The sequence below is a fragment of the Furipterus horrens genome, unplaced genomic scaffold (assembly GCF_987537825.1).
Source record: "Furipterus horrens unplaced genomic scaffold, mFurHor1.1.pri manual_scaffold_13, whole genome shotgun sequence".
Taxonomy (NCBI): Eukaryota; Metazoa; Chordata; class Mammalia; order Chiroptera; family Furipteridae; genus Furipterus; species Furipterus horrens.
Window position 1 is genome coordinate 4,723,028 of NW_028327183.1, and position 16,215 is coordinate 4,739,242.

The 16,215-nt window shown below is 51.4% G+C and overlaps 1 protein-coding gene across 2 annotated transcripts in view; it reads right to left on the minus strand.

The window, feature by feature from the left end:
- The window catches only part of TOX3 (TOX high mobility group box family member 3), a 100,557-nt gene extending 85,853 nt beyond the window's left edge, over window positions 1-14,704 (minus strand). For both annotated transcript variants that reach the window (XM_090259532.1, XM_090259531.1), the window contains exon 1: window positions 14,408-14,704. In XM_090259532.1, the coding sequence (XP_090115658.1) occupies window positions 14,408-14,494 (87 nt within the window). In that variant the 5' untranslated portion in view covers window positions 14,495-14,704. The remainder of the gene's footprint in view (window positions 1-14,407) is intronic.
- Window positions 14,705-16,215: the final 1,511 nt, after the last annotated feature.

A 16,215-nucleotide genomic window follows, 5' to 3' on the forward strand; every position in this document is an offset into this window, starting at 1 on the left:
CCTCCCTGTAAACAAGGTCAAAAGGGGGAGGAATCGGAGTCTGCTTTTACTTTCCAGTATTGACACAACACACACACTCCCCGTGTGGAAATTTCCCTTCTAGAAAGATACGCAAAGTCTCCTCGACACAATACAAACACACTTGTTGCACTTCAAGGTACTTCTGGTATTTACCCACTGCCTGCTTTTCTCCACAAAATGTGGGGGTGACTCTGGAATGTAAATTTGATTCTAAAAAGAGGGGTAATACTTATAAGAATCAAAGCAAAGAAAACAGAGAATTAAGAGTATACGAAAACCAACAAGACCAGCACATAGGAATTTATATCCCATTGTCCTGGACTTGGACCAAATGGGTTTTTAAATTTTATTTTTCAATTCACGTTCGATATTATTTTGTATTAGTTTCAGGTGTGCAGCACAGCGCTTCGACAACCCTACACTTTACAAAGCCCCACACAGTTATTTCAGTATTATTGACTGCATCCCCTAGGCTGCACTTCACCGGCCTAAAGGAATAAAACAGGCCAAGGAATCGAAATTAATTTTTTTGCATCTGGAAATGATGGAGGCATCGAGATAAATGGTGAAAATGTGCGGAGGAACTCTGGGGGGACAAGCAATGGCTGTTGGCATGTGGCTTATGTGGGACTAGAATAGACGGCAGAGAGTAAAGGGGGGGCGGGGGGCATCCCACTGAGTTGCCATCTGGGAGAGAAGAAATGCGGATCGAGCTGGAGATGCAAACTGGAGGCCCTGGTCTAGCTTACAAAAATGGCCACAATTCCTCCTAACTCCCTGCTACCCAGGCCTCTTAGTGAGGTCGTTTTTGCGGCCCCTCCCTGCCAGAAATAGAATTTATTTCCCGACCCCTGGAATCTGGGATGGCCTTGCACCTTGCTCCAGGAAGCACGATGAGGTAGAAGGAAGTGAAACCCTTCTTAGGTCTTGAGTGCTACTCAGGATGCTGCCCCCACAAGGGCCCTTGTGCACACCAGGGCACACAAGAGAAAGAGGGGACCCGGTGGACAGACAGCCAGGCCCAGAGCAAAGCCCCTGAGCAGCCTGCCGTAGACTGGGGACACACAGGGGAGTGCCCACCCCCCGCCAAGCCCAGCCTGCATTGCTGGCTTGCAGAATCACCAGCCACAAAGTTTAATTTGTTACGTAGCAATAAATGACTGATACAAACAATACCACAGTGGGAACTGTGAAAGGTAGAAAACAAGATCCAGATATAAAGTGAAAAAAAAAAGGCAAGAGTAGGAGCCAAGTTTTGGGAGGATATGCCCAATGGTTGGGGAAAAGAAGGAAGAAGGCAGACACAGGGACAGGGACAGAGCCATCGAAGGCCCCAAATACACAATGTTCGGGAAGCAGGGACGAGAGACGGGGCAGACGGAGATTTTAGGGCAGAGACAGATGTCAAGGAGTCATCGGAAAAGCATGATCGCAGGACCCGAAGCGGCACCTGGCCCGAAGTAGTCACTCCACAGTCCAGAACGAATAATGTCTCTCACCTGGGAACGCAGCGCTCCCCGGAGAAGAAATATTTTCCGGGATCTAACAAGGAAAACAAGGAACAGCACCAGACCACGAGGCGGTAGGGAGGGCCAGTGGGGGAGGAGGTGGAAACCCAAGTACAGATTTCCTTGATCAGAAACAAGTTAGAGAAGGGTCCGCAGAGTCAGACCAACGTGCCCAAGTGTGACGGTCCTTTCCCTAAACTGCCACCTGCCAGTGCGGCCGGGAACCAGCGCACCCACCCGCCTCACCTGAGACCCCATCAGCCATGTCAAGCCTCGGGACCCCCCCGCCTCGCCCCCGACTGCTGATCTGCCCTTCATCCGACCCCCCAGCGGGCCTGCACGCACACCCAGCTCTGAGAGGCGGCTCTGCCCTGTGCGTTCAGAGACTGGGACAAAGCCACTCTGCTCTGAATCCCTTCCACGCCCCCAGATAAAACCAGCCACAGAGTCTGTTTGGTGCCAACCCACCTCTGAAACTCTCCCAACACTGGCACACCTCCCATTGCACCAAACGGAGAGGAGAGCGTGCTAAGCAAGGTCTCCTGTGAGCGCCCCGTAATACTGTTCATTGATTTCCAGGATTGGCTTCTCCGTATGAAAAGTAACGGACTTTTCCACGTGTGGGCTTGTGTTAATCCGCATTAATTTACGTCAGGGGAAAAAGTGAGCCCAACGGAAATGCAAAGCGCATCAGAATGCGGGGCGAGTGCGGGGACAACCATGGAACGTGGTGGCACGTCCCAGGGAGAAAGGCAGCCACCCGGAAAGCGGGCGTTGGCTCTAGAACCCAGAACTGCCGACCAGGAGAAAGGACGCGCGCTGTCGGGAGGATGGACCCCGGGGAACGGAAAGGCGCTCTCTCCCTGGGCCTAGAAGGAGGGAGCTGCATGGCAGGCAGGAGAGGAGACAGAGGAGTGAGGCCCCCCAGAGAGTATCCCCGCTCCTCCTGGCTCCTCCTGAAGTGAGAGACGCAGGCTCTCTTCTAAGAACAAGGGCCGGGGCTGGGCGGGTTGGGGCGCCCCGTGTGGAGAACGCCCTGGAGAATCCGCAGAGGAATGAGGGGGTTCTGCAGCAAGGACCCAGGTACAGTCGGGCAGCATCAACTCCTCGTAAGGGAAGCAGACGCAGCATCCGGTCCTCCTAACGCAGAGACACGAGAGGGACCTGAAGGATGACCCAAAACCCACAGCTAAAGCAGAGGGGACCGAGGAGGCTGGGGGGCGCGGGGCCGCGGGGGTCAGGAGACAGGGCTGTGTCACCACGGCTGCATGAAGAGTCACGGGGGAACAAAAGCGGCCGTGGAATCAACAAGGAGGAAGAACAACACAGAAGGGCCAGCTTCTGGGGAAGAAGACTTGGTGGCTGTAGGGATATGAGGAGTGAGAGAGAGGTCAGCTGGGTTTGACCAAAAACAAAAGGCCTCCATTCAAATTCCAGACAAATCTAGTTCAGAAAATGTTGGCAAGTGCTGAAAACTTTGTTATCAACACTGAGGACCTGAGAAATGGTAGCGTAAACACCCAAGAGGCATTCTGCAAAGAAGAGAAACGGGGGCCTAAAATATAGGTATAATCCATTAAAATTAGAACAGGTTTTATAGTTCCTACAAAGAACATAAATCACTGGGCATTGTGAGCATGCCCCAAATAAAATCCCCAAACTGAAGAAAGAACTGAAAAGATCTCACAGTGTATCACCCAAGGAGGCCCCTCCAAGGAGCAAAAGAAAACGAAAAGAGTGGATGAAGTTTATTAAAATATAATAATATCATTTATACACAAAACCTCAAACCTACGGACACCCAGGAAGGGCTGCTCCAACCTCGCCCACCCCTCACTCCCACACACCTGCTGTAAACCACTGTCTCCATCTGCCCACTCAGCGCTTCTTCCATAGTGACTGACTGTCTCCCTGGGCCTGTGGCCAGTCACCCTACAGGCTACATGTCCTGGGTAGCCTGTAGTCATAGATGCGGCCATGTGTCACCGTCCTGGCCAGTGAAAAATACGCCAATGTCACGTGGCATCTTCTGGAAAGCTCCCTTTACCCTTGACATTGCATCCTTCTTCCTGGTTGGACGGTGGGTGATGACAGGTGCTCTGCCGTGAATCATGGGTCACATGAAAGCTGGGGGCAGCTCAGCTCCCAGGCGTCTACAAGGCTACCCCATACCAGCCCTGAACTGCTGACCTCTACACTTCATTAGGTAAAAGATATGAACATGCGCCTCACTTTAAGCCACTGCTACTTTTTTCTCTATTTCTAGTGGGTGAATCCTAACTCACACGCTCTCCTCTGCCCGTGTTGGAGTCTCCTCGGCCTTCCCCCTTCCTTCCCCGGCCGGAACACTTGGATTAAGGACAGCCCCTTCAGTGACCTCCCTCACCTGTTCCCTTCCACCTCTGTCCTCCTGCCACCCCGCCCAGGCAAGGCTCCCCACCCACTGCCCCACTCCCGCCGCCCGCCGACACGTGAAGTTCTGATAGAGGACATGTCACATAAAATTTGAGCTTAAACACTTCTGCCGCGATCATTACAACCGGAGGCCTAGTGACTCTTCGGCTCTTGCGTTCCCTCTTCCTGGACGTGTCTGGCATGCAGAAGGTCCAGCGCGTTTATTCAAAGATTAAACAACAGCAGCAACGTCTTCTTAAGAACAGTTTCATTCAACGCCGGTTCACTCCTTGTTGCCTCTTCTTCTACGTGCCACGCGCTGTTCCACGTGCTGGGTGTACAGCCGTCCCTCTCTGTATCGCGGTTCACTTACCGCGGCCTCACTGTATCATGGGATTTTTTAAAATGTTATATTTAATTATTTATCGCTGATTTTTCGCTCTATCGCGGGATTTTGCGGTACTGTATACGTATGTTGTTAAAGTGATGTAGGTTTAAGGGTGTAGAATAAATGTCAGGTTCCTACTTCATGGGGGGTGGGGGTGGGGGTCTAGAACGTAATCCCCGCGGTAAGTGAGGGATCCCTGTACACTGATCACCAAAGCTCCCGACCCTCAAGGAGTGTGACGGAAGGGGGTACACACGAGCCGTAGCACTACACGAGTGACCAAAATTCTAATAGACACGCGCTATTAATAAAGCAAGGAGGGTAGGGAGATAGTGGCTGCAGGGATGGGGGAAAGGATAGTTTAAATATTTAGACATAATTTTATGATCAGACCGTACTCGAAGGCTTAGGCATTAATAGCGAGAAAAAGACCTTCGGCGAAAGGGATTCAGACAGAGGGAAGAGCAAGTGCAAAAGGATGGGGTGAAGGCTGGGGGGCAGACCCCAAAGTGGGGCTGTGGAGAGCCATGGTGGGGAGTGAGGCAGAAGGAGGCCATGATGCACATGTACGTGCTGGGCTTGTCAATCAACTCCCACACCCACTCTGCTCTCATTGTCCCCCCTCCCTCCCTCCGCCCCTGCTTCCTTTCCCCTTCTCCCTGTGTTCTCTTTCTTCCCAATCACCTCAAAGAAGGGTCAGCGAGCTTTTAGTTCAAGGCTAACGCCCCTTTACCTACAGCTGTCCTTCCAAGACCAACAACCTCCCTACCCACGATGCCGCCACTCTGCCTTTGGGCCTCTTTAATCTCCCCCTCAAACGATCCCAGGGACTGTCTTGAAAACACCTTCTCATGAGCTAACCAGCCCCCTGTTCAAACCATCAATGACCGCGCACACACACGGCTACCCCTGCACCTGCAAAGGTACCGCCCACACCCATGACTGACCAGCACCTACTAAACAGAACGTCTTCCCCCAGACATCCCAGTGCCTCTACGATGTGGTATCAACCAACCACATCGCCCACCGCACGGTCCCATTTGTCCTCCTTGGCCATCCCAAGCCAGACAGCCTCTTGGGGACCTTCTCCCTCATCCAGTCTGCTCTGGGAGCACATTCACCTGCCCCGATCAATGGCTTCAGCCTAGAATATCCCCCTATGTACTTACGTTCACACACACACACACACACACACACGCACACACGCACACACGCACACATTTCATGAACACTTACACATATACATCTGCTCCCCAAACAAACGAGAGGTTCCTTGAAGGCGGACCACAATTGTTTAGCTCAGCCCCTAACAAGTGCGTTCCTAATAAGTACTTAATAAGTAATAGTCGGTGGGCACAGGCCCCTCTGGCTTCCCCAAAGCAGCAGCAACGGGCACAACTCAAACTCTCAGAAGCCCTGAAAGTCATCAAGCGCCAGTTCATTTCGCAGCTGAGACAGACTTTTTTCTCCTTCACAACCTAGGCATAAAGGAGGGCGAAACAGATCCGCGGGGCATGCGTTTTAAGCACTCAATATTTCTAGATGTAACTCATGATTCTCTCAAGAAAATCCACTTCCAACCAATTGCACATATTTCATAAAAGGTTTTGAGTCAGGACAGCATGTGGGACTTCTACCTCGTCTATGCAGAAAGATTTTGAGGAGGAAGTGTAAACCATCGATTATTCTACAGAGCCTCAGAATCCCTTGCTCAATACCGGCCAGCTACAGCAATTGCTGAGAAAATCTCTCAGTATGGCACAGTGGCTTCCACGACATCAGTGTAAAATATTAAAAACCTCCCTCCCGTCACCATATTTAATACGATTCTTCTATATAAACAATCCAGTCCATGTAGAAAGGGCCATATTAAACTTGCAGCCTTGGGAATAGAAAGGCCCAGCTTGAAATCTATCTCCTCCAAAAGAACGACTTTATATCATTTAACTATGTATTGAGAGTGAGATCCAAATACGTCTTGATACTGGCCAATTTGTTTAACTCGTGGGCTATCAAGACATTCAAATTAGTCTTTTATAAACAAAGTGAAATTAAGCCCAGCCGCTGTCCAAGGGCTGGGATGTTTCACGCATGTGGGGAACGTATTGAAGGGAACATGGCCTCCCTGAGGAAGGGACTAAGGGCACAGCCGTAGGAAAGGAAGAAATAAAATGATCCACCACGAAGGGGAAAAAATTAAGCCTGTCAGAGGCTCATGCGGACCTTAAGTAAAAGCTTCTACTTGTATTTTAAACAGGGCCGTGTGGGTGTGTGTATGTGTGAGTTCTCATTTGGGGCAAGAGCGGACTCTGCCTTCTAGCTGTTTTTAAATTTATAAGCATCCTCAGTACACACTGGCCTTCTTTATCACCCACACCCCAAACAGATTCTCCAAGATATGTGACATCATTAACATGTCACAAAATCCAATTAAAAATTGCACTTCTTACATAAACAAAAAGGAAACACGAAGTTTTCATCCATAAAGGGCTGACAGGGTTCAAATCATGTAATTGCAAATTATGCATCATTTCCACTTAATAACAACCACTTAAGAATGTTTCTTTGGAAATAAGTATTACAATAGAAAGGATACATCCTGCCAACACACACACACACACACACACACACACACACTCCTTTGTATACCATTCTTATAATAACCCAGTAGGGTTTCAAATTTTTCTGAGTTCCACACATTACTTCCTCTCTAACTGGGAAGCTGAACCAGCAAACACCAACCAACCCGCAAGACCAAAGACATGTCCTTTGCAACCCCTGTCTCTTCACTCTTGCAGGTGCCACGTCCCTTTCCATCACTTGGCCACGCATGGCAAGACTCTCGACGTGGGTTCTTCAGCCCTGAGCTCTCCTGAGTTCCAGTGCACGGGTCCAAGCACCTGCCTGGTGTCTCTATGAGGCTCTTCCACCAAAATATCCGAAATCACCTCCATCTCTCCTTCAAAACGGGCTTCTGCTTCGACTGCTCTGCTTCTGTTCAAGCTCCTAGCATTCGTCCAGGGCCCAAGCTCAAACACCCAGAGTTGTCTCTGCCTCCTCTTGCTCCCTCCCTAAGTTACGAAGATGCCCGGCTCGGTGCCTTCCTCTCCTTCACGTCCATATTCACGTCTGCCTGGTTCAAGTCCTCCTCCCACCTTCTGTTCAGTGGGGCAATGGAACCCTCCCTGGTCTCCCCGCCTCTTGCCTGGTGACCGTAATCTAGTCAAGCCACAGTCACAGAGTGCAGCTCCAACCAAACCACTCAGAAGTCTCCCAGAGTGCTCGGGAGCAGACACTGTTGGCTTTCTTTTCAACGGTCTTCTTCCTTGTAAACAGAGCTTAACATCAATGATGCTCACGGGACGCTGTGCCCAGCCCCAGGTGACACGGGACTGGTCTAAGCCAATCAGAGCAATGTCCTCCTGCGTTGTCAATGACTGGCCCAGGGTGAACATGTGATTCCCTTCTGGTCGATGCGATAAAAGAAGAGTCGAGCGGAACTGTTGCCAGGAAAGCTTGTCCTTCTCGGTAAGAGAGGACAGGAGGAGAAAGGGGTCCTCCGCCGCCACCCCTCTCCACCCTCTCGCTCCCCATTTCGCAGGCGATCATGTGAGGAGGGTGCCTCAGGGACAGCAGCCAACCTACATGACCGGACCATCCAAAGCAGCCCGACGCGGCCCACCTCAACACGTCTGTCAGTAAAGAAATCTCCTTCAAGTTCACGCCGCTGTTGGGTGAGCCTGTGACCTGCAGCCCAGAGCACGCTCACTGATAAACTGACAGAGGACAAGCTCCCTACCTTACCACTGAAGGCCTTCTGTGCCCTGCCGCCCACAGGACAGCATCAGCGTCACCTGGGAACACCCCCCCACCCCCGTGGCGTTGTCCCCTTGGGTAAGGGCCAACACCCGGTGCTACAGAAAGCTCTCCAGGGGATTCTTGTGCGTGTCGGAGTTTGGGAAACACTGCTGCCTCATGAGGGCACCAGTCGCTGCTTTCCGTTCCCTCTGCTCACCTACATACCATGAGGCACACGTGGTCTGCATTTCTCCAGTGATGGTGACCTCATTTCACTCGGCTTCAGCACCATTTGCTGCTGGTTTAATTTCATCTCTCCTTAATCAAAGTTTTCCAAGCCAAAGCCTCCGGGGACCCCAAAGGAGCCCAGGGAGTGGAAAGGACCGTGGAGGGAAGGGCGTGGCCATGTGAAGGACATGGCTGTGTGAAGGGCAAGGCCATGTGAAGGGCGATGAGCAGATGTGGCCATGTGAAGGTTCTGGTCCAGTATTGCCAAATTTATGAATTTTTTCTAAAGAAAGGCTGGAAATCCAGACCTATATGCAAAGATTTTTAGATAAAGACGACTAACTGAATATTTTAAAATATTGTGTAGAATAAACAAGTCCTCCAGAGGATTCAGCATCCCCAACAGTTTGTGACCTTCTGAAAATACCTATACTTTCTTTGAATGTGGTAGCCACATAGACGTATTGACGTCATCTAAAACGACTACAATGACCTTTCTGTGGCTAACTGCAGGCTAGGCTCTACCGAGCACAGGATTTCTGTTAACATTCCACTGTCCCGCAGGGCAAAATGGGGCATCGGTAGCCTCCAGTTAGTGAGAGCGGGGATTTTATCCACCAGTCTCCATAAACCAGATCGTTCAAGCTTCTCAAGGACCTACAAAACTGTTTAAATGTAAGAAAAAATTAATTGGCCACACAACACAAACACACAAACGACAAAATTACAATTAACCAGCGCTTAATTAAGTGTCTACAAAATGCAACTAATCGACTCAGATATGCTATCGTAGCACATTAAATGCAGAATGTGGATGCTTTTCAATGCCTGATACGAGGCAGAGGGGAGCCCAGATCAACCGTGCTGGGAACAGGCCAAGGTCTGACAAAGGCCAAGTGCCAGCCTGGAGCCAACCTTCCAGCTGTAAGCTTTGCCTTCGTTACAGCAAATCACAAACTTCTTCACCTGATTCTCAGGTTCCTGGAGGCTGGTCGCTCCAAGCTTTGCAACCATGGCTGGCCACTGGAATCACCTGGGGAGCTTTTAAAAGCACCCCTACCTGGGTTCCATTCCCAAAGTGTCTTAGTGAATTGGTCTGGGGAAGGGCAAGGAGAAGCGTGAGTATTCTCACAAAGCTCTCTCCCATTCAGCCATGGTTACCAAACAGCCAGGGCTGGGAACCCCCTGTTCTAGAAGCATTTTTGAGAAACATTCTCTGAGACAGTCATCTTCCCAGTTATTCCATCTTGTTAACTAGATTTTCTTTCTACAGCGAGGCTTGGAACAAAGAAAGGTCATCAAGTGTTCTGACTGTCTAGAACAGGAGTCAGCAAACTTTTCCTGTAAAGAGGGAAACAGTAAATGTTTCAGGCTTTGTTGGCCACACAAGTCTCTTTCCCAACTACTCAGCTCTGCTCCCGTAACACGAAAGCAGCCGCAGAAGCACGGAAACAAATGAGGGGGGGCCCCGTTCCAATAAAACTTTATTTATGGGCACAAATGTGAGTTTCACAGTCATAAAGTGTTAGTCTTCTTTTGGCTTCTTTCAACCACTTAAAAATGTAAAAACCATCCTTCACTCACAAACCATACAAGAATGGATGGCAGGGGCTGTGGTCTGCCAGTCCCTGATCTAGACTATTCCATGGACTTCAGACTATGAAATTTAGCAATGATAGAACCCGAATGACCAGATCAGACCCACAGTGGAAGTGATTAGATTCTACTCCCTCCACTCACTCAACTGAATTGTCCACACAGCAGGACATGGAGTGGGACTGTCCTTACAGTTGAACATGCACCGTAAGTGACTTACTAAAAAAATGATTTTGGATCCATATCTACATGTGAATTTGTCTAAGACAAAGTGGCAAAGAAGCAGTACACAGGCCTGTTTTCAGGGACAACCATAATGGTTTTTATTGTTTGTTCATTTCCTGCCAACATTTAAAGTTCAGAATGTTTCACATAAAAAATTTCAGACTGGCATTCTCTTGAAAATACAATTACAAAATGGGGAGAGACTGGGCCCAAATGTTTGCATGACAAGAATCTACTAATGCTGGACAAGGCTACCCCTATAAGTGGGGCATGTTATCCCTAGACCACAAACCCTGTCTTCATGGAGGGTAACAGGCTGTTCCTATAGACATTTGAGTTCATGAACCGCAGTCTAACTAAGGTCCTTAGAAGAATCTTATTTCTCCTTCACAGTGTGGCTTCAATCTCTTCTCTGAAGACCTGACATGGGCAAATATTGAAAACTCTCTCTCATCTGCTCTCAAAATTCAACATCCCCATACTCTGACCCTAGAAATGAAACCATTAGTTCTCATATGTCAAGTTCACAAGGTATCAACCTAAGAAGTGTTTCGATCAAATTCCCTTCTCAATATGGTCTCAATTTGAACCACAGTCTCCAAGAAGATACACAAAAGACAAATTACCTTTCAGGTTCTCTTACCCTTCAAGCCGAGCAAGACAGAGAGGCCCACCGAGGTAAAGTGAACGTCTTAATTAAGCAGAGGGATCAATAACACACATAATAATTAGAAAACAGGGTTAGGAGCTGATGGGTAAATACAACACAGGACTATTCGACATAGGGTAAGAAGTTATGAGCCATATTTTGAAAGAGGGGGGAACCCCAAGAATATGCAGAAAGAGCTAGTAACTAGAGTTTAGTCCAAGTTCATTATTAACCTACTGTGTAATTTCTCCTTACACCCACGTTAAATACAATAGTTTATTTTGGGGTGGCAGACTTCTAACAATTGCACACCAATTGACAGATAGGCTGCACATTACCTTCTTACTGGTAAAAGAAAAGGAAAAGAAAAAAACAAACTGAACCCAGGGAAAGAAAAATTCCAGATATATGGATAATGGGTCAGCAATTCACCTGTGTAACATAAGGCCTTTTTGTAAAATATGTGTGTGTGTGTGTGTGTGTGTGTGTGTGTGTTTAATTTGTTGGCCATCTTAGAAAGAGAACTGTTCAAACAGATTTTTCCACTTGAAAATAAAATGGAAATTAGCCCTTAGAAAACAGAGATGACTTTAAGTTTATACATCAGTGGCTGGTTCATGAATTATTAACCGATTTTAATGATCCTGGCTATATTTTATTTGAAGTTATTCTGCTACTTGCAAGGACTTTTGAACCCTCACGGTCCTTTCATCCATTCTCCATAGACAGAGTACACTTTCATGAGCGCTGACATTTAAAAAGGATCCATATACTCACAGAATGTAAAGATAATATACACGCAAATAATTTATACAAAGGAGCCGGGTCATTTGTTAAACAGAGAGATGAATGAAGCCCTATTATTCACGGTTTGTAAATAAATTTAAAGGTAAGTGCTAATGTTTCACTGTTAAGCCTGGAGCAGAGGGCTCTGTATTTCTTCTAAAGTTTCCCAGAAGGTCATTAAAACAAGAAAGGGCCGCAACCTATTGTCTTTGAAATCCATCATTTCCCATCCAGAAAGATAATACATGTCATCAAAGTTAAGTCTCAGAGAGATTAACAATTACAGGTGTTTTCACATAAAATAAATGCGTGTCTTTGTATGCTAGTTTTTACATTTTCTCTATAAGCCTAGGCTGAATGGCACCACTTCATACACACAAGCTAGCTGTGAAACAAACGCTATAAACCTTTAATTAGCACGCGCTGTTTTATGCCCATAAAGTTAATACTTCCTCTTCTACTCCATTCTCCCTATAAAGAAAAATTACAAGGAGTAAAATTGGGTTTCTCACTCATGAAATAAAGAGTAGCAAAATACAGTTTGGTGGCTCAGTTTAAAGGTTATTGTTTTGTTTTGTTGTTGTTTTTTTATTTGCAAGGAAGTGCAAACATCCCTTAAAACAAATACAATTTGATTTCTACCAATACTGAGTGCCCTGTCCAACTTCCATAAGCTGGGTACACACTGCACTTACGATGACCGGAATGCTGAATTACTAAGAAACCAAGTTATTTCAGGCAAACAGCTGCATTCAGAAAATACGACAGTAAACCAACTTGGATCCTCACTCCTGAAGTTAAACATGCATCTCAATAAATAATGTCTGTCTTCAAGCTTTCTGTCCCCTCCCTGAAATAAATGTTCTGAGTTTAAATGGACTCCAAATAGCCTTTCTCAAAAAATAAAAAGACACACACACAAAACACCCACAATTTCCTCTGGTCCCTTGAAGTACCCTTGGGATCCTAGTGAACAGAGAGATTTGCCACGCATTGCAGAGACGGGATGAGTACAAAAGGTTTCTATTTGGGTGTCATTCGAGTGTTGCTGATCTTAAATCAGAGAAAGTAGTTACATTGGGCAAGGCAATGGCTTCCAAAAATAAGAGCCTGCCCAGTTACACAAGGCTGGCGTCCAGGCCCGGCTGTAGGGAGATGAAGAATACCCCACTGGAACTAGGCGGGGTTCAGAAACACTACGTACTTAATTAGGCTGCCTGAGTCCCTAACTGAGCATACATTGGGGACTTTTTAAAGCATTTAATAACCCGAGTCAATCCAAAGTCAGAGGACAGACACTCAGCCTTAACCTTGGCTACATACAGGGCCTTCTGCTGCTTCTGTGTCTGTGTTTAACCCTATAACTCTTGGAATTTTGAGAGCGTGAACGCCCCCTCCGCTGAAGGGTTAAGACACATTTGAATCACATCCCTTCCTTCTATACTCGGGGGGGGGAGGCCCCTCGGTGCCAGGCACGGGGCGGTGAGGACGTGGGGTGAGGAAGAGAGACCCCGAAGGGGTTTCACAAACTTCAGCACTGGAGTTGGGCACGGGGTGTCAACAAATAGGCAGGAAGGAGGCTCTCACAGCCACGGAGCACAGCAAACTGCTCTCACTCGCCATACAATTCCTCCTCTTCCTGCTACCTAGTCCTCAGTTGGGTACAGCACCTTTCTTCCGGCAGGCTCCTGATTTCCTCCTCTGTTATCCAAGCAATCATAAACCAAGTACGATTTGAAAGAAAAAAGGGGGAGAAGGGAGGCGCAGGCGAAGGAGAAAGAAGCACCACATTCAATAGGCACACGCCATCCGGGGCACAGTTCTTTCTCTGACTGTCGCCCTCGGGGTGCTATTCCCTCCAAAGCTTGGCCCTGCGGGCACCGGGAAGGACAGAGACCAGAGACCGAGGGTCTGCGCCGCCCTGGACGGAGGGCGGGCTGCGGCTCCCGCACCAACTCGCCACTCGGAGCGGTGCCGGCCACCCTCTGAGACCCACCTTCGGCCACCAGAAGCGTTCGGTCCTCGAAGTTGCGCCGGGGGAGGCAGGGAAGGTGGAGGAGATGGGGTGCCCCAGGGCGTGGCGTGCAGGTCTCCCACCCTAACCTCCCCCCAAAACTAAACTTACCCCTCCCCCCAAAACAATTAAAGCTGAGAAGCCACTAGCGCGAACAGAGAGGAGTAGGCACCCCCGTTCCCGGGTCCAAAGCGCCCTATGAGAGGGCAGCGAAAGCCACCTGCGGGGGTCCCACCACGCACCGCCCGCCCCCCCATCTAGGGCACGCTCAAAAGTTTGTTCCTTTCCTTCCCTAAACTGCCCGGGGTCCAGCTCTCGCAGCGTAGGGGGGAGGTGAGATGGACTGGGAGTGGGGCGGCGAGGTCAGCCGACCACTAGATCAGGGGCTCCTGCGCACCCCCCCAAGGGGGGCTGAGCTCGTGTTTACTGATAACAACAACAAAGAATCACACGCCAAGTCCCCCTTTCAGGCTCCGGCCGCTCCTCGCTTCTCTGGGGCAGGAAAGGAGAGTCGGCGGGTTGGGGGGGGGGGGGGTAGTGGGAGGAGGACTGAGGAACAGAGAGCGGGGGGTGCCGGCAGACACAAAAAGGGGGACAGGCGGGTGGGGGCGGGAGGGGGCAGGAAGAGAAGAGGCAGAGCCGGACAGAGACGAAGCGGCGAAGGGAACGGAGCAGAGACGGGACGGAAGAGGGGAGAGAAAGTGCAGCGGGCGGTGGGCTGGGGCGCAGGGCGCGCCCGGGATGAGAGGGGCCCCCGCCCCGCCGCCCGCCGCCCCCCAGCCCCGGCGCAGGCCGGTCACCTTGCTGTAGCCGTAGTAACCCAGGCACTGCGCGAAGTCCAGGCCGGCGGGGTCCCCCGCCGCCGCGGGGTAGAACCTCATATCCATGCCGGAGCCGGGCCCGGGGCCGGGGGCCGACGCTGGTGCTCGCCGGGGCGGGGGCCCGCCTCCTCGAAGCCGCTAGATCCACCGTCTGGGGCGCCCGGTCGGGGTTGTCCGGGGGGCGGCGCGCAGGACTCCGGGCCGCGGGAGCGCCGCGATCGGAGCCCGAGGAGCCCGGGAGCCGCGGCCGCCGCACACAAAGGCGCGGCCACGCGAGCCGCGGGAGAGCGGGAGGCGGCCCAGGGGACGCGCCCCGCCGGGGCACCGAGGCAGCGCTGGGCGCGGGGCGCGGCGCGGGGGCGCGGGGCGCGGCGCGGGGGCGCGGGGCGCGGCGCGCGGGCCGGGGCGGCGCGGAGAGCTCAGGTGCGCTGGGCGAGGCTGGGACAGCGGCGGCGGCTGGCCCCGCTCCTCCTCCTCCTCCCCCGGCGGACTGAGCAGAGGAGCCGCGGAGACAAGGGGCCCGGCCCCTCCCCTCCTTCTCCCCCTCCTGCCGCCGCCGCCGCCGCTCCGCCCCTCCCACCGCGGGCAGCTGGCGCACCGCCTGCCCGGCCGGTGCGCTCCCCGGCCCGGCCCGCCTCCGGGCGCGCCCGCCCCGCCCCGCCCGGCCCGGCCCCGCGCGGCCCCTCACCGCTCACCCCGAGCCTCGCGCCGCCTGCGCCTCGGCCTCCCCCTCCTCGGGGCCCCTGCTCTTCCCACCTCGCCCCTCTTCCCGCTCCGGTCCTCTTTGTCCCCGCTGCCTCGGAGCGCTCGGAGCGCCCTACTTCCCTCGGCCGCTTCGGCCGTCGCCAGCCGCGTGCCGCGTGTGGCCCTCCCCCGCCTCTGCGACCACCTCTTCTCTGGGACCCCGGCCCCTGCCCTCCGCAGCCACGGGCCGTGCGCTCCCGTCCCTCCCTCTTCCCCTCGTTTCCCTCTCCTCGCCCCCATTTCCTCCTCGTGGGTGCCCGGCCCCGGTCTCCTCCACCCTACTCCCTGCTTAAGCCCACTGATGTCCCCCGCCCGCAGGCACCAAACCCGGCAGCCAGCCTGCAGGAGTGTCTCCCCGTAGCCGGGACCCCACCTACACCTGTGGGAGGGTGTCGGGGCCTGACCTGTCACAGGTAGGCAGACTTGAGGCTTCCCGGGTTAAGCCTCGGGTCGGTTCCCTTCGTGTTTTCTTTGCTCGTGTTTGTATTAGGAAGGCATTTGGGAAACTGGATCTTGGCGGATCGTTCGCTGCTGGGAGAAAATGTCCCCATTTTCCTACAAGGTTCCGGGTGGTTAACTTCTTCATCCTGCGCTCGCCGCCCCCATCTCCATTTCTAACTGCTTCTGTAAGCTAAATCTCCCCCCACCCCGCCCCGCCCCACCCCACCCCACCCCACTAATGGCTTCGAGTTCTTTTCCAGAGTTTGGCCCCCAGCCCTGGCCAAGGAAGGGACTTCTATCTAGTTCAGAACGTTAGGGGGAGGTTTTGAGATTTGCCCTGTCCCCAGAATGTTGCAGATTATTTTGAACTGAGAGCAATTAAAGCCCAACAAACTCAGAAAGAGTGTTTCTACCTCCCCGCTACCTGAGTAAAGAGATTCAGATGGCAAAAAAAAAAAAAAAAAAAAAAAAGCTTCAGGAAGGGAAGGAACCTTCGCAATCGTCACGTTAGGACATATGAATGAAGTGTGGCAGATTGGGGGGCGGGGGGGCGTCCAAGCAAAAAATAATCTGTTCTTGTGCCCCATTCTCTCTGGATGACC